The following is a 23,710-nucleotide window of genomic DNA, read 5'->3' on the forward strand; positions in this document are numbered from 1 at the left end:
CATTTGATTTTTTTAAAATTTGTTTTTGCAAGTTAATAGAGTTAAGTGACTTGCTCAGGGTCACAAAGCTAAGTAAAGATTAAGTGACTGAGACTGAATTTGAACTCAGGTCTTCCTGGTTCCAGGGCTAGTGCTCCATCCACTGTGCCGCCTGGAGCTGTCCCTCTCATTTGACATTTAAAGCCCTTCCTAACTTGGACTTTTTCATACTCTGTTCAGTGTTATTCTGTACTACACCCCACACATACTGACCAGTGACTCTGGTCTCTTTGATGTACTTTTTGCTAACCCTAGACATTTTTACCAGATATTCCCCAAGCCAGGAACTCTCTTATCTCTGCCTACTGGCTTCCTCTCACCATTTGTAAGAAGCTTTTTGTGCCTTCCTTTTGAAATTATCTCTAATTTATATCATTCATATATATATCTTGTTTGTACATTTTTGTTTTCATGTTGTCTTCCCTCATTAAACTATGAGCTCCTTGGGAGCAGGGGCTATTGTTGGCTTTTCTTGGTAACCCCCACCCCCAAGTATTTAACATAGTGACTGGCTAATGTTGTTGATTTGATAGTCAGTTAAAATATGAAAATACTGCCCAGTTACAATAATGTCTAAAATACAAATATCTGTTTGTAGCATCTCTATTATTGGAACCAGAGACTGGTAAAATCCTAGGAAAAAACCTTATGAAGGAGCAACATGGAAGATCACATATCAGGAAAATATTTTTGTTCCAGAACACCACATTTATCTCAAGTTGGAACTTCTAATAAGCTGTTTGTTGTTTGTTAGGAATTTATAGCATGATATACCTGAAGTTAGAGAGACCTGGATTTAAGAGCTACTTCAGAAACTTTTTAGCAATGTGATCCTGGGCAAGTCATGTACCAGAGGCCTCTCTGTTCTTCACCTGTAAAATAAGGGGGTTAGACTCTATAATCCCTAAATTATATTCCAACCTATAATCCTATGATTGTTTCCTGTTTCCACATTAGTCATGTTGTGAAAGAAAAAACAGACCAATTCCCCCCCCCCAAAAAACTCAATGAAAAACAATGAAAACAAAAACTAACCAAGAAATATAAAGCAAAGAAAAAGTATATTTCAATCTGCATTCAGATTCTCAGTTCTTTCCCTTGAAATGGATAATGTCTCTCATTGCAAGTCCTTCAGAATTTTCTTGGATCTTTGTATTGCTGAGAATAGCTAAATCACTCACAGGTGATTATCATACAATATTGCTATTACAATGTACAGTATTCTAATTCTGCATATTTCACTCTGAATAAGTTCATTTAGATCTCAGGTTTTTCTGAGAACAGCTTGCTCATAGTGCAATAGTATTCCATGACAATCATATACAACTTATTCAGTCATTTCCCAATTGAAAGCTTCAACTTCCAATCTTTGCTACCATTAAAAGAGCTGCGATAAATATTTTTGTCATATAGGTACTTTTCCTTTTTTAAAAAAATCTCTCTGGGATACATACCTAGTAGTGGTTATTCATGATTTTATAGAACTTTGGACATAGTTCCAAATCATAGAATAGTTGAATCAGTATATAATTTCAGCAGTGCATTAGTGTCTCATATTTGCCACATCCATTGCAACACTTGTCATATTCCTTTTCTGTCATATTAGATAATTAAGTGTGAGATGGTAGTTCAGAGTTGTTTATTTTGCATTTTTTAAATTGTGATTTAGGTCATTTTTTAAAATGATTATAAATAGCTTTGGTCAATATCTGAAAACTGTTTTTTATCTTTTTACCATTTATCAATTGAGGAATGGCTCTTATTTTTATAAATTTTAACTCATTTTTATATACTTTGGAAATGAAGTCTTTATCAGATAAACTTGCTATAATTATTTATTCACAGTTATGATTACTGTGTATTTTCCTTCATCCTGTTTTCCACCCTATTTTCCTATTCTCTCTCTCCTTTCACCTTATCTATGCTCAAAAGTGTTTTGCTTCTTTTACCTACCTCAATATTTCTTTTTTTCTTACCACTAACCCACCCCCACCTTTCTCTCCTACCCTTTTCCCTCCTATAGATTCCTATAATCAACTGAATGAGTACATTATTTCTTCTCTGAGTCAATTCTGATGAGATTAGGGTTCATTCTTTTCCTCTCCACTCCTCATTTTATCCTTCATTGTAAAAGGTCTTTCACACCTCTTTAATGGGGGATAATTTACACCATTATACAACTTCTTTCTCCTTCTCCCAGTGCACTCCTCTTTTGCAACCCTTAATTTTATTTTTTTTAATCATCACATCATATTAAACTCAAACCCATGCTCTCTATTTATACTCCTTCCAATTGCCCTAGTATAATCAATCCTATGATTGTATAATCTCAACTCAGTACTGAATTGAGTCATAGGCATTTCTAAACTTTGCAACCCTTTGGTTTGATGTCACAGCCTATTCTTCCTGTATGGCTGCAGATGGAAATTTATTAATTTATTCCTTTTGTTATCATTCAGTAATTTTTCAGTTGTGTCCCTCTTTGTGACTTCATCTGAGGCTCGAATGACAAAATCTGACCCTATCTCTTTTTCCTAACTTCCAAAGCATAAAGGGGGAAATGCAAGATGGGAGCTCAGTTTTCTTTTGAGTAGTTGCTCTGAAAGAAAATTTACAGTTTTCTGTACATCCATAATCATGGAATCCAACTATCATCTGCCTTTATGCTTGTCTATGACCCAGGGATATGTGATTAAACCTTGTCCTGTATTTAATAAGAATACCTCCTCCATCCTACAGAAAATGTGAGTTCCTTGAAAGCAAGACATTTATCTCATAGAAGTTCTCAAAGTTTTTGGTTTTGGGAGACATTTAAACTTTTAAAAATTACCCTGAAGAGTTTTACATTTATGACAGCTATATCTTATTTACGTCTATTAAAAATTAGAATGTCTAAGCATTATTGTGAAAGTAATTTTTATCTTTTAAACTCTCTGAAATGATCTAAGGGAATCTCAGGGATCCCCAGGTTTTATTGTGAGACCTTCTGTAATAGAGGCAAGAAATATTTAGGGATCACAAAACATGAATTTCAGTTCTATTTTGTTGGAATCAGCTGCTCTGAAGTTATCCAAATTATAAAACATATAACATAATGCCTGCATTACATCACAGGGCTAATGTGAGGAATTAATGTATTGAAAAATAGGAAATCATGTTAGAAGAGCAAATGATACTTTAAAATATCAAAGAAAAGGACTAGACCTATGATTTCATTGTTATAGGGAGCTCGAAGGTAAGGAAATTCCTCCACCAGGTCACAAAAGCAAAGGGAGATAGTGGCTGGTTGATCTAGCCTCAAATACTCAGTAGATATGTGATCCTGGGCAAATCACTTACTTCAAACTGCCTCAGTTTCCTCATCTGTAAAATGGGGATAATTATAGCACCCACCTCTCAGGGTTGTTATGCAGATCAAATAAGGTAATATTTATAAAGCACTTTACAAACTTTAAAATGCTACCAAAATGCTAGCTATAATTATTTGATGAACAGGAAACTGGTCCTTGTTTGACTGCCTAGCAGAGCAGTTCATAAAGTATGGTCTAATGACCCCTGGTGTTCCCAAGACTCTTTTAGGAAGTCTGCCAAGTTGAAACTATCTTCATATTGGTATTTTAATTTTTAATAGGGTAAATGTCAGGATGTAGGGTGTGTTTAAGGAAGACTGGTACCTCTGATGTGACAGCTGCTGAGCCCTTTTCAGGGCTACTTTCTACCTTTGATGTCCACCTGAACTATCTAACTTTCTCACTTGTGGTTCCTAGAAGCTGTAACATGCACAGCAGCCACACCTCAGTAAATTGTTTCTTGTTTACTATTGGGCAAATTAAACTAGGTTGAGGGTAATTATCAGTGAGATGGGGGGGATGGTTTCTACCTCAAGCATGTGAAGCCTTCCACTAGTAGAATGGGCAAATTTGAACAATTAATTGCAATGGCCATGAAGGCAGTTGAAGCAGGTGAACCTGGTTAGACATCAAAGATGCCAAGGTCATCCACTGCATCTAGAATCGTCACTAGTTGTCTTGTCTCTGTATTTGCCACTGGACTATAATGACTTTGGAAGAGTGTGAGGCTGATGACTTCATGCAACTCTGCCTCACTTAATATATGCAGGAATCAAAAGACATCACCCATATGACTTTACCATTCCTATCTTAAAGTCCTCTGGTGACAGGCAAGTAATGAAGCAGCAGGTGTGGATACACTGGGAACTTAGTCACAATTCTGAAGATAGGCAGCCCAGGTCATAGGGCCATTTTCTCATTGGAAGCAGCAGTTGGATTTGGCAGCCCTTTGGGTGAATGAGGAGATTTTTAAGGATTGTACTGCCCACCTCCTGGTGTGAGGAAGGGTTTAAAATTTTTCTGCTTACCTATCTCTAATCTTATCATTGCAGCAGGCAGAGATCCTACCCTGTAGTTGAAATGCAAATAAATATGTTAAAACTTCTTCAAAGATTTTACTCACCATTGGTATATGGAATGTGCATATACTCATAAATGGTACAAGATCCAATAGACCTGAAAGACAACAGCTCTTGTTGCAAAAGAACTCAACAGGTATTATATCAAATAGCAACCCTGAATGAAACAGACTGGTAAATGAAGGTCAGCTTACTGAAGTTGGAACTGGATACCTGTTTTTTTTTTTTTTCTGGAATCGCCTCAGTGAAGGGGAGCACTGTGAAGCTGGGGTAGGTTTTGAAATCAAAACTAATATAGTCAACAATCTTATATTCCTATGCCTAAAGGGCAACAAAAATGTGAATACCCTTTGATCCAGCAATACCGCTACTGGATCTATACCCTGAAGAGATTATGAAAAAGGGTAAAAACATCACTTGTACAAAAATATTCATAGCAGCCCTGTTTGTGGTGGCAAAGAATTGGAAATTAAGTGAATGTCCATCAATTGGGGAATGGCTTAACAAACTGTGATATATATATATATATATATATATATATATATATATATATATATATATGTATGTGTGTGTGTGTGTGTGTGTGTGTAACACTATTGTTCTATTAGAAACTAAGAGGGATGGGAATTCAGGGAAGCCTGGAAGGATTTGCATGAACTGATGCTGAGCGAGATGAGCAGAGCCAGAAGAACATTGTACACCCTAACAGCAACATGGGGGTGATGGTCAACCTTAATGGACTTGCTCATTCCATCAGTGCAACAATTGGGTACAATTTCCAGGTATCTGCAATGGAGTTTGAACAAAGACCAAAGACCTTTAATAAATTATAAAAAATGTTATGATGTAATTTATACTTTATTTTTCTTCCTTAAGGATATGATTTCTCTCTCACCACATTCAACTTAGATCAATGCATACCATGGAAACAATGTAAAGACTAACAGACTGCCTTCTGTAGGGGATGGGGGAAAGGAAGCAAGATTAGGGGGAAAATTGTAAAATTCAAAATAAATAAAATCTTTTTTTAAAAAAAAAAGTCTTATACTCCTACCAAAAGGAGTGAGTGAAAGGCTCATGACAATGCAATTACCACTTGCAGGAAAATGCCTTACAACCATCATCAGTGCCTATGCTCCCACCATGACAAAACCTGATGAAGTCAAAGAAAATTTTATGAAGACCTGGAGACCTTTATCATCAGTGTACCAAAAGAAGATAAGGTTATAATTCTGGGCAACTTTAATGCTAGAGTAGGCTCAGAAAACTAGACATGGCAGGGAGTCCTTAGGAGGAATGGAATTGGAAACAGCAACAGCAATAATGGTCACCTACTACTAAAGAATTGTGCATTCATGACCTCATCAAAATACTGTCTTCCATTTACCTAAAACAATAAAACTTCCTAGATGCACCCTCGCAGCAAACATTGGCATCTAAGACTATGTGATTGTAAGAAGAAGAGACAGACAGGATGTGAGAGTGACAAAGGCAATGTGTAGTGCAGAGTGTTGGATTGATCACAGACTCATCTTCTCCAAACTAAATATTCACATTCAACCAAAGTGAAGGCTCTAAGGCAAAATGATTACCAGAAAAATTAATGTCAAGAGATAAGAGTACTTCCTGAGCCTAACTTGGAGGGAAAGTTGAGCCAACAAACAGTTGACAACAGTGTAGCAGAAAAGGAATGGGCAGCTTTCAGAAATTTGGTGTACAGCAATGCATTTGCTGGGTCAGAACACTTTCAAACATCAAGACTGGTTTGATGAAAATGATGGGGAAATACAAAAGCTGCTAAATGAAAAATAAGAGCTTCACAGGGTTTAACAGCAAGATTGCTCATGCATTTCTAAGAAGATAGAATTTAATTTCATCAAAAGTAAAGTACAAGTGATGCTTAGAGAGATACAGAGCTCTTGGCTCAGTAAGAAGGCACTTTTAATCCAAAGTGATTTTATATTGCTCTTTAGGCTATTTATAAACCAAAGGTACATGGTACATTTCAACTACTTAGTACTGTTGGAACCTCATTGATGTGTCCTCATCAGAGATAGTGCTGCACACACTATAAGAAGGGCAGAGTTGAAGCAACTCAAACAAGAGATACCTAAGTTTAGAGTAACCACCCCAGGAGTTCCCCTGGATAATATGTGCCAACCTGTGGTAGAGTGTTCTGAGCTCATATTGGTCTCATCAGTCAGACACAGTGTAACTTGTCTCTATCATAGTGATGTCATTTTAGTATTCTTCAATAATGAAGGACAAGAACCAACTAGCCAACCAGGGTAAATGTCAGTAGGCATAACCAACATGAAGAAAAGCCATTAGGGAGTTGGGGGTGGTCCTCAATAACTTTTAAGAGTGTAAAGGGGTCTTGGAACCAAAAAGTTTGAGAACTGATAGCTTACCAGAAGATCATATGTTAGACAATATAATATGATTATTTTCAGTTTCCCTATTTCTTCAAGGGAATAGCTCCCTAACTATGGGGAAAAAATCTTTGCTTTGTTACTTTTAATGATTTGCTTTCAATAGTATTTGACAGTTTTACTCTCCCCTCAAAATATTTCCCTTATCTCTCCTAATTGGACTCTGACTACACCTTGATATCCCTCGCTGAACTCACAATGTATATGTTAATGGGATACATATATATATATATACTGTGTATATATGAACATATATTTATGATAGCTTGTAAACTTTCTTAAGCTTTTCCCCAACCAGTCAATCAAAAAACATTCATTTTATGTATCAGACACTGGTGGAGATAAAAAAAAAAACAAAACAAAAAAGAAATAGTCCCTGCATAAGATAAGTTTCCCTATAAATAGTTATTATCCCTTCCATATTGCCACTTTTCCCATCATAGTTTCAATATATCATGGGTTGGGAAAAGAAGTTAAATGGGAACTTTGGGGGAGTTTTACAGAAGTCACATATGATACATGAAAGTAAGCAGAAAACAGAAAAAGTTTAGAAACTCAAAAATGCATAAATTATGCAATAGTGTTTGTACACTCTCAATATATTTTATCTTTTTGGTTTCATAATAATTCACACTTCTTCTCATGTACAAGGAAAGGGTCAAAATATTTACACCCCTTTTCCAGATTGCCATACCCTTAATACTTGGATGGTAGAAGAGATAACTATTTTTTCTCCTGTCCTATTTCTTAATTCATCTTTTTTATTTATTCATAAGGATGATCATGAAATATTGTTAATCCTAGTAATAAATTCAATAGTTCTTTGAAATCTTCAACCCCAGGGACCTTCTAGTCATTCATCCCAACTTCAGAGAAAGCCTCAAACCATCTATTCTATCACCAGAGCTGAGAGTTTAGACTAGTAAGGAACCCAAATAACTCTGATGGGAAGGAGGAAATAGCTGTACTCATTCCAAAATCTGACTAATACTATTTCCATTGCTTCAGTATTTGCATCCTGATGAAAAGTTTGTTTCATTTTCAATTCTTTGCCTGGTATATAACACATACTTGCTGGTTGTCTGATTATTTTTGATTATCATAATAAGTAATTGAAAATCTAGGCCTAAATTAACTGCAGAAATGACCAGTTTCCAGACAGGATGGGGGCAAACAAGTCACGATAGATGAATTATCAAAGTCTCCTTGGTTGAAGCCTAGTTCATTCAGGTTCACAGAGTGGAGAAAAGCATCAACTATGTGGTAGGAGCTACTCTGGGGTCTTCACTAATGCTTCTAGGTCCAACTGAGATGAAATTGCCTGTTATGAGAATTAATGCAGTTATTACTTCACTTGTGACTCTAGCTTCAAAACAACTCACAAAAGTCCATAGACAATTGAGTATGCAAAAGGAGAAGTCTCTGAAAAGATTGTTCCTCTTGCAATGTTCTTCTGGAATTTTTGTCACTGGTCTATAAGTTTGGGGTGGGTTGTTTTCAGGTGGTGTCAAACTGAAAATTTTCTAGGGATGCTGTCAGGTACAAGAGAATAACATATCAAAGTATTCATAGTCTAGTTGGCAGAAATAGAAGGTGACTCCATCCTTTGGAATTCTTATCTTCCTTTAAAGTTTAATTCAAGAGCCAACTCTTACAACCCCAGTAGATGGTGCTAATCCTGAAATTTGTAAATAAACTTCCAACATATTTTGCATTTAATGACAGCAGTTCATCTCATTTCTTTCTATAGAATGTAATAAGGTCCTTGAGGGCAGACCATGTTTTTTCATTTGTTTGGTTTTTTTGTTTCTGTCTCACCAATAGCTAGTTTGGTGATAGTGTTTAGTTAGAACTAGATGAATGATTATTGTTATTTAGTTGTATCTGTCTCTCTGTGACCCCATTTGGGACGTTCTTGGCAAAACACCCTGGAGTAGTCCTCCTCCAGCTTATTTTACAGATGAAGAAACTGAGGTAAGCAGAGAGAAATGAGTCACCCAGGGTTGCCCAGCTAGGATTTGAACTCAGATCCTGCTGGCTCCAGGTCTGACCCTTTCTACATTGTACCACCTAGCTTCCAGATAAGTGTTGCTGAATGAATAAATAAATAAATAGCTGAGAGAAAGGGATGTGAAACAGATGAACTTTTTCTTTTATCTTACATGTTTCACTGCTTCAGGAAATAGCCAACTCTTGACTTTCTTTGTGGCCCCAATATTTAGCATAGGACCTTGTTGACTGTTGAAAGGGACTATGAACAAGGAGGGGGACAACTCACTGAGGAGAACCAACAGGAAACTGAATGCTTGCTATGGAACCAAGGAAGAGTAGTGTTTGCCTCTGGAGTTTCCTCATAGCTTCCTCTATCTCTGAGGGCTCCTGACCTGCCTGATGACCAATCCCCTAAATATGAGCAGGACAGCAGCTCTGCCTGCAGTAGGACAAAGGACAAGTGGTGGGTTTATGATGTCAGGACCACTTCAGCTCCTCTGTCTAGGATAAGAGACCAAAAGCTTCAGTGTTGCATTAACTATGTGAGGAAAGAACATCTGCTTTTCTTTGTATCCCATCACACAGTTCTCTTCGGAGAGAGTGCTTACTCTTCTGAAATGACTGGATTTTTCTTTTAGTTCCTTCATAATTCTACAAACCCAGTCCCTAATCAAGTAAGCCTTTCCCTTTTGGAAAATCTTGTAACACATAGAACCACAAACAAGAATCAGGCTGGCTGAGGCTGCTGATCATTGGAACATTTGGAATATCCTGCTTTGCCTGGAAATCCTTAATGGTAAGGTCTTGGTCTGGGTCTGCCTCTGGGTCTGCCTCTGATTACAGAGGAACATTTTCCCCAGGGACAAATGCAATAGATATTCTTGGGGAACAAAAGGAAGGGGAAGGAAAACTGTGCTCCACAGTGAGAACAAGATATCAGAGGACAGTCGGCTCAGAGGCAGGTGGCCTCGACCCTACAGTGAAGCTTTGCTTCTGACTGCAGGACCAGGGCAGCCTCTGAACAGATTCTGACAGTGGGAGAGAGGGGAGGCTGGATTGGTAGCAGGAAGACTGTGTTGGTAGAGCTTAGACCAAGGATTCTTAGTTGATCTTGTTGTATACCCTCTTTGGCAGTAGAGTGAAGCCCATGGACCTTTTCTCAGAGTAGTGATTTTGAATGCATATAATGAAATATGTAGGATTATAAAGGAAGTCAGTTATATTGAAATATAGTTATTAAAATGGTATTTTTTTCAAGTTTCTGGGCCTCTATTTTAAAAAGTTATAGATGACCTAGGCCAAAGATCCAAACTTTGAATATGATATCCAAAGTAACTTCAGTTTAATATCTTAGGGGGATGTCTAAGATATTCACAACATGAGAATTTTAATTTCAAGGTAGTAGAAGTGGAATAACTGTAGGCAATTTCTGAGTTAAATAAAGTCTACTTTGCCAGTTGCTTACTTAACTATACATGAAGTGCTAGTTATTGGTTGAATACTATGCTAACTGCTGGGAGTGAGGATGAGAATAGGCAGATGTTTTGAAAGCAATGATTAAATTTAGCTCTTTTCTCTGTATTTTTGAAGCTAGACCTACATAAAGACAACATATAAACAAGATTTAAACCTATCAAAGGTAGCTATGTGGCATAGTGAATTCGGCACCCCCTGCCCTGGAATCAGGAGGATCTGAATTCAAATCCAGCCTCAGACACTTACTAGCTGTGTGACCCTGGGTAAGCCACTTCATCCTGTTTGTCTGTTTCCTCAGTTGTAAAATGAACTGGAGAAGGAAATGGAAAATGCCTCCATTATCTTTGCCCAGAAAACCCCAAATAGGATCATGAAGAATTGGACATGACTATAATGACTCAATGACAAAAATCTACTATAAACAATGGATGGCTGAAGAATTGGGTTAAAAAATGTACCTCCTATTGATGTGTTGACTGGTTTTGCTGAACATGCTTCTTTTTATCTTTTTCCTTTTAATTTTTGGTTATAATTCTGGGTAATGTGTGTATGTGTGCTGGATTTGGAAATGAAGATGATGTAAAAATAAAAAGAAAGATAAGAAAAAAAAAGAAAAGAAAAAAAAGGAACTGACCCAGATCGGGTAAATCTATACTCCATAAGGCTTATCAGTCTTTAATGGCCATTTTGAGAATCAGAGAGAGAACTTTATACTACTTTATTAATATGTTGTTTTTCAAGAAGACCCTTTAGAGGAAGAATGGAGGTTAGAAGGTTCAGGGTTATCTCCCCAAAGGTGAGAACTTTGGTTTTCAGTCAACTCAGCTTGGCTCCCATCACATAGAGAAGATATCATATAACAGAGAAAAAAGCATTGTAAATGGAATCAAAGGCTCTGGATTTACATTCCTTCCCTCCCTCTCATTTTACTTTTGTGAGAAAATTGCTTAATATCTCAGTTTACTTAGCTGTAAAATGGGGAGAGATGGATAAGATAGTTTTCAAGGTTCCTTCCCATTCAAGATGGAATGTCTCAACTGTTTTTTGGGTTGCTTGGGCAATTGCTCTAGACATGCTGTAAATTTCAGATAGCTTAAAACATAAGTTTTAATGCTGCTGCAGCCTCTTATTAGCTATTTGGACTTTGGTCAAATCAGATGTAGGCATCTACTTGCACAGTGGTTAGAGTGCTGGGCTAGGAATCAGGAAGATTTGACTTCAAATCTTGTCTCAGGTATTTGCTTAGCTATATGTGGTCCTGGGCAAGTCATTTAACTAACCTTTCTATCTGTATATTTCCTCAATTATAAAATGGGAATAATAATAGCTTCAATCTCCTAGGATTGTTGTGAGGAGGATTAAAGAAGATATTTGTGTGGTAAGATAAATATTTGCTAACTTTGAAATGCTATATAAATGCTAATTATTATTAGTATGTCTATTTGAGTGATCTAAAACTCAGTTTTCTGGATCTCCATTCCTGTCTATTCACCACTTACTAGTCACATATATAACTTCGAACCTCTGAGTCTGTTTTTGCAGGGCTGTAGGAAAACAAATATTTTTGGGTTTTGGTTTTTTTTTTCTTAGAGAAAAGTCAGCACCATTATATAAATGAAATCTCTCTGATATTTTCCTTAAGTACAATAAGCCTCCTGAATGGAAATAAAATGAGTATATGTGAAGTTTACTTAATATAAGTAATATCCTAGCCATCACTTCCACTGCCCAATGTGTCATAAAGTTGTCATTCCCATAGACTCTCTATATATGTGAGTATGTACACATATATACACACATATATGTATGAATATATAAAGGTTATACACATTCATTGCATAAACAGATGTCAGGTATGTATTGTTAAATATAAACCATATATACATGCACATGTGTACAAATATAATTGTATGTATATAAACATGTAAAATATGCATGTATATTATAAATATAGACAATATACATACAAACTTGTATAAATATAAAATATATTTGTTCTCATAAATAAAATATAAGTATACAAATATATAACACATGCATTTATATAAATATGCAAATTATATACATGCATATATGAAAAATATATACATGTATATAAATATAGAAATATGAGTGAATATATAAATGTATACATATATGTGTAAATATATTTATGTATACACATATATTAATATATAAAACGTGTGGAAATATGTACATAAAAGTATGTATAAACAAAACGTGCACATAAATATATAAAATATACATATGCATATAAAAATGTACACATAAAGGTATGTATAAATAAATAATATGTGTATATGTGTAAAATACATACATGTATACATACAGAAAAAATATATAAGTATATGTGAACATATAAAACATGTGTATATAAATATATACATGTGTACAAATATATAAAATGTATACAGTGTATAATATATTTCTACACATATGCATATAAATATATAAATGTATACACATGTGTATGAATATATACATAAAACATACATCGAGGTGAGTAGAACTATATAAATATGTATATAGATATATTAAATATATACATGTGCATATGAATATATATGACATACATATATAAATGTATACATATGAGTATAAATATATAAAATACACAATATATTAAATATAAAGATATATACATACATGTGTATATATATATATAATCATTTGTTTCCCTCACTCACAGAGTTTCACCTTCAGCAACAGAACTGTTCCCTTTCTCTAGAAAAAGTCTCTATTACCAGGCTCCAATGCTTTTACCATGTCCTCCACACCAGATTTCACCATTGTGGAAACAAAATAATAGGTCCATGATGAAGCAGATGTCCCACATCAACCACTGGACCAGAATTATTAAACAATCCTCTCCAAACTGCTCCTGGACCAAAACATCGCCCTCACCATGGCTCCAACAGCTGCCTCACACTTATCACAAAACAATGGTAGCACCATTAGGTCATCTTCACCATCAGGCTACAGCTAAATCATCCACACTCTATAGAGGGCATCTCCTGGCATCAGCCAAGCCTTTTCCTAGGCCCAATATTGGGACCAGAAAAACTGATGTGTCATTAAAAGCTGATAAACAACATCTTGTGCTTCTCCGTAGTTCCAAACTTCAGCCTGAGTTTTCGTGGCATCCTAGTCACCAGAAAGTGGATTCTTCAGGCCTTTACTGTCATTTTCCTAAGATTTGCCGTTGCCATAACCAACCAGCTGAGAAACTACCAAACTTCAACCAGAAACTTCCAATTCCATCATTACCCAGTTGCCAAACTTCTGAGGTTCCTCCCTTCGAGGATCACGAGGAAAAGACCAAAGCTACCCCTAGAACATTCCCTGCCTCCCAGGACTCACCCACATATAACACAATGAGCCCTGGGTCCCAGGATGAAACATCATTGAAGTCCAGGCAGAATTGTATTAACCTGAAGCCTGTCATAGTCATCCCATCCTGTGATAACGAACACTATTCTTGGGCCACAGCTTTTGAATCACCAAGTGAAACCCAACCTAAGATATCACATCCTAACCTGGGTCCTAGGTCTCTGGGTGTAGCTCCATTACATCTGTATCAAAACACTAGAGATACACCATCACCCAGTCCTGAAGAGGAGGCTCCCATTGCCCAAGCCTCATTTCCAATGGAGGTAGAATGCTGGGAAACGACACCGCCAAAGACAGATGACCAGACTGAAGTTGTAACAGATCAGGATAGTGGAGCAACGTCTCCACTACTAGCCTTAGATCTCCTGGATAAAACCTTACCTGGACTTGACTACCTGGATACTTCTCCACTGAACCTTAAACAGCTGGCTAAGGAATTTGAGCACTGGAAGGTGCTGCCACCAGAAAGAAGACACCAGGCTGCCACACAAACAGTTTCAGACTATGGAAAAGACCATCCATCAGTTTCAAAGGCAAAAATTCCACCTGATCACAGCCATGAGGCCACCACTCAAACCAGCATTGATCACTGGGCTAAAGATATATCAAATTCAATTTCCTCATGGCAAGTTGATGTCTCAACTCAAACAGAAGAGTACTGGAAAACCAAATCACTAGAAACAGAACAGCCAAGCATAACTCAAGGCCAGGATGATGAGTTAACACTTCATAGGAGCTCAGGCTCCCAGGTTACAGCTCTCCATCAGTCACCATATTCACCTGGCTGTGACCACTGGTTAAAAGTGACTCCAGACGCCCTGGTTCGGGAGTCATTTTCAGCAGACTACATAAAATTGCCAGGGGGTTCTGAACACCAGACCTCATCTAGTCTCAAGATGCCACCCAACCATGAAAACCAAGATAAGTCTGGATCAGATTCCACTGATTACCAGCAGAATCACATAACTTCTGTCAGTCTAAATGATCAGGTAACAGCTCAACCAAGGCCCACTCATACGCCTAAATCTTTACCTAGTTCTAAACATCAGACTGAGACTCTAAGAGGACCCCAGTTCATGGCACCAGATTCTAACCAAGACCAGATTCAAAATGGGCTCCAACATCAGGTCCAAACTCTATCCAAAAGACAGGTTCCATGGGGTTTTAACTACATCAAACCATTTGTTATTGAGGGGGACTCTGTGCCTGCTAAAATTGTTCAAACCATCATCAAATCTATCCCTCAGGAGAAAATAAAAGATGACATGAGGAAGCTGATTCACTTGTGGAAGACTGGAGAACCTCCAACTCACTGGTCTGGTCAATTCTTTTCCAGTAATTATATAGTCTGTTTAGTTTGTGTATCCTGGATCCCACATGGATGTCCCCATGTTCAAAGAACAAAATATCCATGTGTAACACAACTGCTGGCTATACCAATGCCACTGCCTGGTTCTAAGCAAAAATTAAATGTGAAATTTGCCTTCCAAGTGTCCCAAACCACAGCAGGCAACATTTTTAGCCTTCCATATACCCATTATTGTTTGCAAAGGCCCTTACGGTGCCAGTCAGCTAATGCCACATCTTCTCATTCAGACTTAGTGCTCTCTGAGCCTATGAAGAAAAAGTGGCTTCACTTCATGCTTGGCAAGAATCACCAGCAAGGGGAAAAAGCCAAAATTAGAAGCCGACAGCCACACATGAAAAAAATGCCTAAGAAGAGGCAAAAGAACAGCAGAGGGGGGTCCAAGGGGATTAAGACAAAGAGGAAATTAAATAACCAATTTTTTTCTCATTAAAAAGAAATGAACTGAAAACCTCTGCTCTGTGTGTGTGTGTGTATTTGAAATCTATATTCTCCCTCTCTCTCACTCCCTTTTTTCTCCTCTTTTTTCCCTCTCTTCCCCCTCTTGCTCTTTCCCCTTCTTTCTTCTTTATCCCTCCCTCCATTTCCCTACCACTAATCTCTCTCTCTCTCTCTCTCTCTCTCTCTCTCTCTCTCTCTCTCTCTCTCTCTTTATCTCGTTGTCTCTGTCTGTCTCTCACACTGCCTGTCTGTCTGTCTGTCTCTCTCTCAATATATAATTATATAGAAAATTTCACTTAGGGAGTCTCTTGATCATGAAGGGAGAAGAAGTCTTCATGCTATAATCTAGCTTCCAATAAGATGAACTATCTTGAATGACTCCCATAGGACAATATATAGCTTTTTTCCTCTGCTTCTCCTACAGTATATGAAAATGATTCATTGTGTCTTCCACTCCATTAGTGTGGCTAAAGTACACTGGTTATCCACAATCCTCTTTATTCCATCCCTCTTTTTCACTCAGACTTCAACTTCAAAGAATATGTTCCATATTTAAATAATTTTAAAAATTCACAATGTGAATATGACTCTCTTCTGAAGCCATATTCCAGTTTTGTCTCAGGTCATCAAATCTTATTGATATTCAAGAGGTCAAATTTGCCATTCCATTATGGCCAGTTCATTTTCCTTGTTCGCTGTTCTTTGCAGTTATAGATTTTATAGATGTGGCTGGTTTCCTGGATTTTATCTTTCCTGACCTTAATGTTGCAGCTTCCATTCTCCCAATATTATAATTATTTCCAATGTTGTAATTATGGAAATGCATAATTTCCACCCTCCCTCTGTTCTTTTCATTGCTAAAATCTTTTTGGTCTGATTAAAGAATACAGGTAAATAAATTTTACTAACTCTTGTTAGGTGTACTCTATCCTTGCCCAGCAACCTGTCATTCCTGTATTTTAAATCATGGTCCAGACATCTAAACCTCATTCTCAGACATTGTTTTCTTTAATAGTATTTTATTTTTCCAATTACATTAAAGACTATTTTCAAAATTCATTTTTATAAAATTCTGAGTTCCAAATTTTTCTTCTTCCCTCCCAACCCTCCCCCCCTCACCAAGACAGCAAGCAATTTGATAAAGGTTATACATGTGAAGTCATGTAAAGCATTTCTACATTACCTATGTTGTGAAAGAAGAGATAGAACAAAAAGAAAAACAAAACAAGTAAAAACAGTATGCTTTGATTTGTATTCAGACTCCATTTTTCCTCTGAATATGAATAGCATTTTTCATCATGAGTCTTTTGGAATTTTATTAGATCATAATATTACTGAGAAGAGCTATTTCAATCATACTTGATCATGATATAGTGTTACTGGGACTATACATATATATATATATATATATATATATATACATATATATATATATGTATATATATATATATATATATATATATATATATATATATATATATATATATATAATTCTTTCCTGGTTCTGCTTGCTTCACTCAGCATCAGTCCATGAAAAACTTTCTGGGTTTTTCTGAAGTCCACCTGTTCATCATTTCTTAGCACAACAGCATTCCATTACATTCATAACTTGTTCAGTCATTCTCTAATTAATGGACATACCTTCAATTTCCAATCAGACACCATTTTTTAACCAGCTGTTTATCTCTCCATTTTTTTCTCTTGAACAATTGCCTTCTGTCAGTAAGGGTAAAGGAAAATACCACCTGTGCCCTAAGTTTTTGGTTGATTGTCAAAGACTGTAATTTTTGCATAGTTTTTTACCTTTCTTCTGGCAATATCATTGTTGCCTACACAAATCATCAGAACTGATAATTGTCATTGGATTTGTCAAGACTTGGGAGGTTCTCTATCAAATCTTTTATACATTCTCCAAAAAAGATAACACACCTCTGTAAGGATGATACAGCAGCCTAAGTCCTTCAAGTCAGCACTACTCATCTCTTCTTCTGACCCTTAGTGGTTGTCTGAGAGAAACTGTTGGGAGATTCACATATCCAATCATGGAGTTAAAAGCTGCTGCTTCCAATTTCTAATGTCCAGCTCCCTCTTTAGAAAGAGCCTTCATTTTGTTTCTGAGCCCCAAGTGTTCTCTGCTCTGTGTGAGAAGCTTCCAACTTTCAACATCAAATCAGGGCTCCTCTTTGCTTCTTTAGGTATATATTTTTTCTTTGTTTTCTTTCCAGTCTTCTTCTAGGCACAAGTCTCATGTATTTTATTTCTTTGAAATTGAAGACTGGAAAACTCCCTCTGAACAACAGCTATCTTGGTGCTGGGATTATGGTGAATGATATCTGTTGGAGATGCGGTACTATGAACTCATGAGTCTATCTTGCCATGCTGTTTCTGGTGTGACTAGTATGGTGGCTGATAAACTAAGGTTTGGCAGCTTGCATTTATTCCTATATCCAAGTCATTGTTAAAATGTCAAAATAAAACAAGTAAAATAGTACACTGGAGGTTGGGTTAGCCCATTAACTGGCATTTTGGAGGTCCAGAATTCTCTCTATCATGCAACCTCTTGATGACTATTAAAGATGAAAACATTGGTGGAACTTCATAGGGAGAAGTGGGTCTAGAGAGTACCTTGAAATTGGGTATGGGTGGTAGATTTATTTGAAAAACCCACTATGCAAGTTGGAAAGCATTTTCTAGGGGCATTTAGGAGGAATAATGGATAGAATACTGGTCCTGCGGTCAGACTCAAGTCTGTGTGACCCTGGCAAAGTCACTTAACCTCTGTGTCATTTTCCTTAACTGTAAAATGAGAGCTATGACGACACCTCCCTCCCAGGATAATTGCGAGGAAGGTATTGTTATGCTTTTAGCAATGTGCCTGGCTCATAGAAAGTACTTAAATAAATGTTTATTCCTTTACCCTCCCCACTACCACACCCCCACGCATACCATATCCCCTTCCCTGGGGGGTACAGAGACCTATACTTATTAAATTTGCCAATGACACAAAAGACATACCAAATGATAAGTCAGGATTCACAAAATCCTTACAGCTGGAACATTGGACCAAATCAAATTAGAAGAAATAAATAGGACAGGTATAAAAAAATACTTGGATTAAAAAAAAACCCATGAAAATCATTGATTTTTTAAACAAACAATAGCAATATGGAAGGGGAAAAGATCTGAAGTTTTATTGAATCCAAAACTCAATATGAGTTAAACACTGTGATCTGGCAAATGAGAAAGATTACATAATTTTAGGCTGCTTCATTATGAGAGAAGCATAGTAGCCTGGTGAGGGAGGGAAGAAAACATTAACAACTAAGGAGATCAGGAAAGGCCTTAATGGAGTTGTTGACAGAGATTGAATTAATACTTTCAACATCAAATAAGAGCCTTGCTTTTGTTATTCTCCAGAACTGAATTAGAGAAAATCAGAGGATCACAATCGCCCTTTAAATTATGCTTCTGAATTCAATAAAGAGATGAATAGATCCTTGAGTTTCTTTTCTGTTGGCACTATTTGGAGACATGGAATTATTGGTTACTCTGGATAAGATAATAAATCTAATGCCAGAAGAAGTTTTAGAGGCTATTTAGTATAACTTCTTCACTGTGTAGTTAAGGAACCTGAGACCATCCTAGGCCCTTTAATTTCAGAGACAGAACTTTCCCTACTATATGACATTGTGAAAAACGTTTGGAATCATGGTATAAAACAAAAGGATGGGACCTGGAGGTAGGGCAAAGAACACAGGATCAGGGGTCTGGCATATATATATATATATATATATATTATATATATATAATATATATATATATGTATGCATATGATTTTGTATCCATAGTCAAAACATTTAAATTCTTCATGCCATGGCTTCTTCATCTATAAAATCTATTTTAAAAAATTACTTACTCCAGGAGAATGTAAGCTTCTTGAGAGCAGGGATTACTTTACCTTTGACTTTGCATCACAGAGGAGGCACAAAACACTAGACTTTTCCTAGAGAATCAGCTAAGAAGAATAATGTATGCCAAAAAGTAACCTAGACCTATCTCTTTATTGATACTGTGTGAATCATGTGGTCTGTATAAGTCTGATGATTTAGAAATGCTGTAAGGAAGATGGACTCCCTAGGAACTCTGATATACCACTTTCAAGACAGAAAAACTTCAGAGGGTCCCTCTGAAAAAGGTTAGTTTTCCTAAGCTGTAAAAAACCTTAGAAGTCACAGAATCTAACCCCCTTATTGTACAAATGAAGAAACTGAGTCAGCCTAGAAAGGCTGTGATATATTTAGTCATATAACTGACAAATGTCTGAGGTGGGAATTTGAACTCAAAATTCCTGACTCCAAGGTCAGTCAGTTTGTCCACTAAATCACCCAACAACCCAGTACAGTTCAATTTTGTTCTTTGGTCAAGTTAAATAACAGCAAGCCTATATTTAATGTCTTGATAGCTTGCATGCTTGCGACTGTGGGTCCCTTTAAGGAGAGTAAAAGCAGCAAGGAATTAATCTCTCTAGAATTTTTCCCATCGACACAAGTTAGAGAGATTGTATAGGAGAGGTCCTCCAAAACTATAGCCGTATCTTTGTGTGAAGACTAGCGAACACCTTAATGTTAGCCCTTCCTACCATGTAGATTTGTTATAAAGGTCGCATGAGACACTATATTGCATGACTTGAAGAATTAAAAATGATGTGAAAATATGTGATAGTATTATTACTTTATCAAGAGGGAAACAGAAGAATGAGGTAGTGGATAGAGAGCTGACCTCAGAAGATCTGAGTTTCAGTTCTTCCAACACAAACTATGTACTTTGAAGAGAGTTATTCAATCTCACTACCCTAAGCAATTCTTTGCTAGATACAGAACTGTTTTGATAGAGAATTCCATTTATCAATGAAATCACAGATCTAGTCTCCAATAAAAACAAACTTTGAAATGATTTGCTCAGAGAATTAGTTCATCCCATATAGAAATGGGAAACATGGGCATTCTGTCTTACTCCTTTCTACTGTGATAAACAATTCTTGTGGGTTCTTGTGCTTTCTTCCTAGGTAGATCCAATCTTATTCAGCACCTGCTTTTTTATACAGAATAATAATGTGAGGCATCAAAGCCAGGATGTTCAGATATTGGGTTTATTTTTCTTCAGGTGAGTGCCAGTCCCTATCCTGGTCTGGCTGTCACCCAAATATTCTTACCTAAGAAAACTCCAAGGGGAGCTTAGGGTAAGTTTCAAAGTTTGAGAAACAGAAACACACACACACACACACACACACACACACACACACAGGAGAGAGAGAGAGAGAGAGAGAGAGAGAGAGAGAGAGAGAGAGAGAGAGAGAGAGAGAGAGAGAGAGAGAGAGAGAGAGAGAGAGAGAGAGAGAGAGAGACTGAAAGGCTACTGTATGTTTTCAGCAAGAGTCCCTGGGGGCAGCTAGGTGGTGCAGTGGATAGAGCACTGGCCCTGGAGTCAGGAGTACTTGAGTTCAAATCCCACCTCAGACACTTAATAATTACCTAGCTGTGTGGCCTTGGGCAAGTCACTTAACCCTAATGCCTTATAAAAACTTTTAAAAAGTCCTTAAGTTTTCTCTTAAAAATAGTTTTCATTAAACTTTCATTTTCTTGCAACATTTGTTTTTCAATCATTTCAGTTATGTCAGACTCTTTGTGACATTTTTTGAGATTTTCTTGACAAAGATATTTGGTTTGCCATTTCCTTCTCCAGATCATTTTTTACAGATAAGGAAACTGAGACAAGTTTAGTCTAAGTGACTTGCTCAGTGTAGCATAAAGAGTAAGAATATGAGGCCAGCTTCAAACTCAGAGTCTTCCTGACACCAGGTTTTGTCCACTGCATCATCTACTTGGCCACCTTGCAAAATAAAATTTTACAAGTCACTGATGAGGTCTGAGCTCTTTGTTCTGTGGGGAGGAATCTAAATAGCTTTGTATGTTTTGTGGCTGGTCAGTCAGTCAATAAGCATTTGCTTAACAATAGGAATCTTTACCTGCCTCCAAGCTGAAAGTTTCAAGAGACAACTTAAAAATATTCTACCTTTTGAACATTCTGTAGTTCTGAAAAGAAATCCTCAAGAGTTTGCAGAATCTTAGTTCTTAGAGATAGGAATCTTAAAAATCATCTAGTACCATCTCTCCAAGTTATAGGTGTATTTTTCTTACTCTGTCACCTCTAGCACTAAGTGTAGTGTTCTGTATGCAGTAAACTCTTAATAAAGAAGTGTAGAATTGTTGGACTCCCTTAATTCTTGTCAATGTGAGATATCAAGAAATTATAGGATTATTTGTTGAGAACTGGAAGGAACCTTTAGAGGGACATCTAATCCAACTTCATCATTGTCCAGATGAGAAAAGAATTAGTATTGTATGGGAGCAGAGCCAAGATAGTATGTGGAGGTAGGAATTCCCATAAGCTCTCTTTCAGAATGCTCTATATGACTCTAATAAAATTCTACAGTGGCAGAACCTAGAGAAAGACCGAGTGAAACAATGTTCTGGCTCAAGATAACTTGAACTCAGGCCCTCCTGATTCCAGGACTGGTGCTCTATCTACTGCGCTATTAAGATAACTTGGAAGATTCATAGGAAGGCTCTGGTCTACCAAGGTTGGGAGGGGCCACAGTGCATCCAGGGCTGTGCCAAGGCAAAGAAAATGAGCGACAGTCTTTCAGGAACAGCCCATGAGTTGCCTAGGTCCCTGGAAGCAACTGGGTTCATGGTAGTGGGAGCGATTTCCGACCTCCCAAACCAGGGATCACCAAAGACAACTTGAAAGGTCAGCAAGAAAACTTTGCCAGAGTGAGTATGGAGCCCAGGACAGCCTCAGCATAGATCCAGCCCTGGGAAATGGAAGCAGGTCTGTGGAGCCACCCAGTAGGAGCTGCCTAGCAGCTGCTGCCTAGCAGCTGCTTCCAGAGTACTCATCCCACAAAAGGTAAGGGGGTGGGGGAGGAGAGACAGTCAAGGTCTTTCCTCTGTCCCTGGGACAGGACTCTATTTTTTTTTGTTTGTTTTTCATTGAAGTGTTTAATAGACTTTAACAATGGAAGCAATTCAAGTCTGACAAGTTGGCATCTGGGCTGTTGCTGTTTTGGTTGATGTTGCAACCATAACCTCCCACAAGTCATCCATCCATGCATGGGTATGGCTATCCGAGACAAACTACAGGGCCAGTTTGGACCATGATCTTAGACAGTACAATCTTTCTTGTTCCAGGGAATAGAGAGTGGGGCATGTGTTCTGACATCTGGATTTCTCTCCTGTCATTTCCACTGTTCTTATTATAGGGAAGCATCTTGTGGCAGGTGGTTATCATTTCTGAATCATAATCGCAAACTCCTCCTTTGTTCAAAGGGCTGTTCAGTTTCATAGACCAAAAAAAAAAGTGCTATGAAACTTGGGAAGGTCAAGAATGAAGGAAAAGGATTCCTTGGCTTCATTTTCACCTATGCGTTAATTTGAACCCTTATTGGGTATAGGCCTGGGTTAGGTTGAGTTTCTTTGAATCATAGTTGATTATCCACAAACAGAATATGAGATGTGTTTATGAATCTCTCAGGGGCAACTACAGAAGGGACATTATCTCTCATTAGACATGACTGAAATATGCCCAAGAAACTGTCCCCATGGAGTATACTGTAACATCTAAAATAGGAAAACTCTCTTCATGATCCTCTCCCTCCCTCCCAAGTAATGAAAGTATATTTACTTTTCATAGCAAGCCTTTGACCTATATATTATCTCATGTTGTTTAGGGGATTGGAGTGGGGGGAATATATGTTCCTGTATTGGGAAGCTATCTTTCCTTAAATGTCTAGGTTATTATTTTAAAAAATTTTCACACCTGGAAGACATTTAAAAGCCAATTGTGTGTATTCTGTTGCTCTTTCCCTCTTTTTCTTCTGAACTAATCACTTCTCACATACCCAGAAAAGTTGACTTGGTGATCTCCCTTGATTTTGTTGCAGTTCAGCAGAGTAGCTGCCCTGCTTGAGATATGCTATCAGCTATCCTTAACAAGTTTCTAGGATGCCATTTAAGTCAAGCACTTGCAAACAAACAGACATACATTAAAAATCCACTATCAGGGAGCTCTGGGAGTACACCTAGA

The 23,710-nt window shown here is 37.2% G+C and overlaps 2 protein-coding genes and 1 long non-coding RNA gene across 4 annotated transcripts in view; 2 read left to right on the forward strand and 1 right to left on the reverse strand.

Annotated features, from left to right (window-relative positions):
• Positions 1–7,481: 7,481 nt before the first annotated feature.
• LOC141521582 (uncharacterized) lies at positions 7,482–9,288 on the reverse strand. Its single transcript, XR_012478011.1, has 2 exons — positions 9,179–9,288; positions 7,482–8,221 (listed from the first exon to the last, which is right to left on the reverse strand). It is a non-coding gene; the product is annotated as an uncharacterized LOC141521582 (long non-coding RNA).
• A 103-nt stretch (positions 9,289–9,391) lies between these two features.
• LOC141521586 (uncharacterized) lies at positions 9,392–15,575 on the forward strand. Its single transcript, XM_074234292.1, has 2 exons — positions 9,392–9,688; positions 13,058–15,575. The coding sequence occupies exon 2, from the start codon at positions 13,122–13,124 to the stop codon at positions 15,555–15,557; it is 2,436 nt and encodes an 811-aa protein (XP_074090393.1). The 5' UTR covers positions 9,392–9,688; positions 13,058–13,121; the 3' UTR covers positions 15,558–15,575.
• A 6,705-nt stretch (positions 15,576–22,280) lies between these two features.
• The window catches only part of LOC141507282 (inhibitor of carbonic anhydrase-like), a 113,549-nt gene continuing 112,119 nt past the window's right edge, over positions 22,281–23,710 (forward strand). Inside the window, exon 1 of one of the 2 annotated variants that reach the window (XM_074214800.1) lies at positions 22,281–22,534. The gene's annotated coding sequence lies outside the window, so the exon portion shown is untranslated. The remainder of the gene's footprint in view (positions 22,535–23,710) is intronic. The other variant, XM_074214799.1, reaches the window with a different exon arrangement.

This window comes from Macrotis lagotis, chromosome 1 (genome assembly GCF_037893015.1).
Source record: "Macrotis lagotis isolate mMagLag1 chromosome 1, bilby.v1.9.chrom.fasta, whole genome shotgun sequence".
In the NCBI taxonomy this organism is placed as follows: Eukaryota; Metazoa; Chordata; class Mammalia; order Peramelemorphia; family Peramelidae; genus Macrotis; species Macrotis lagotis.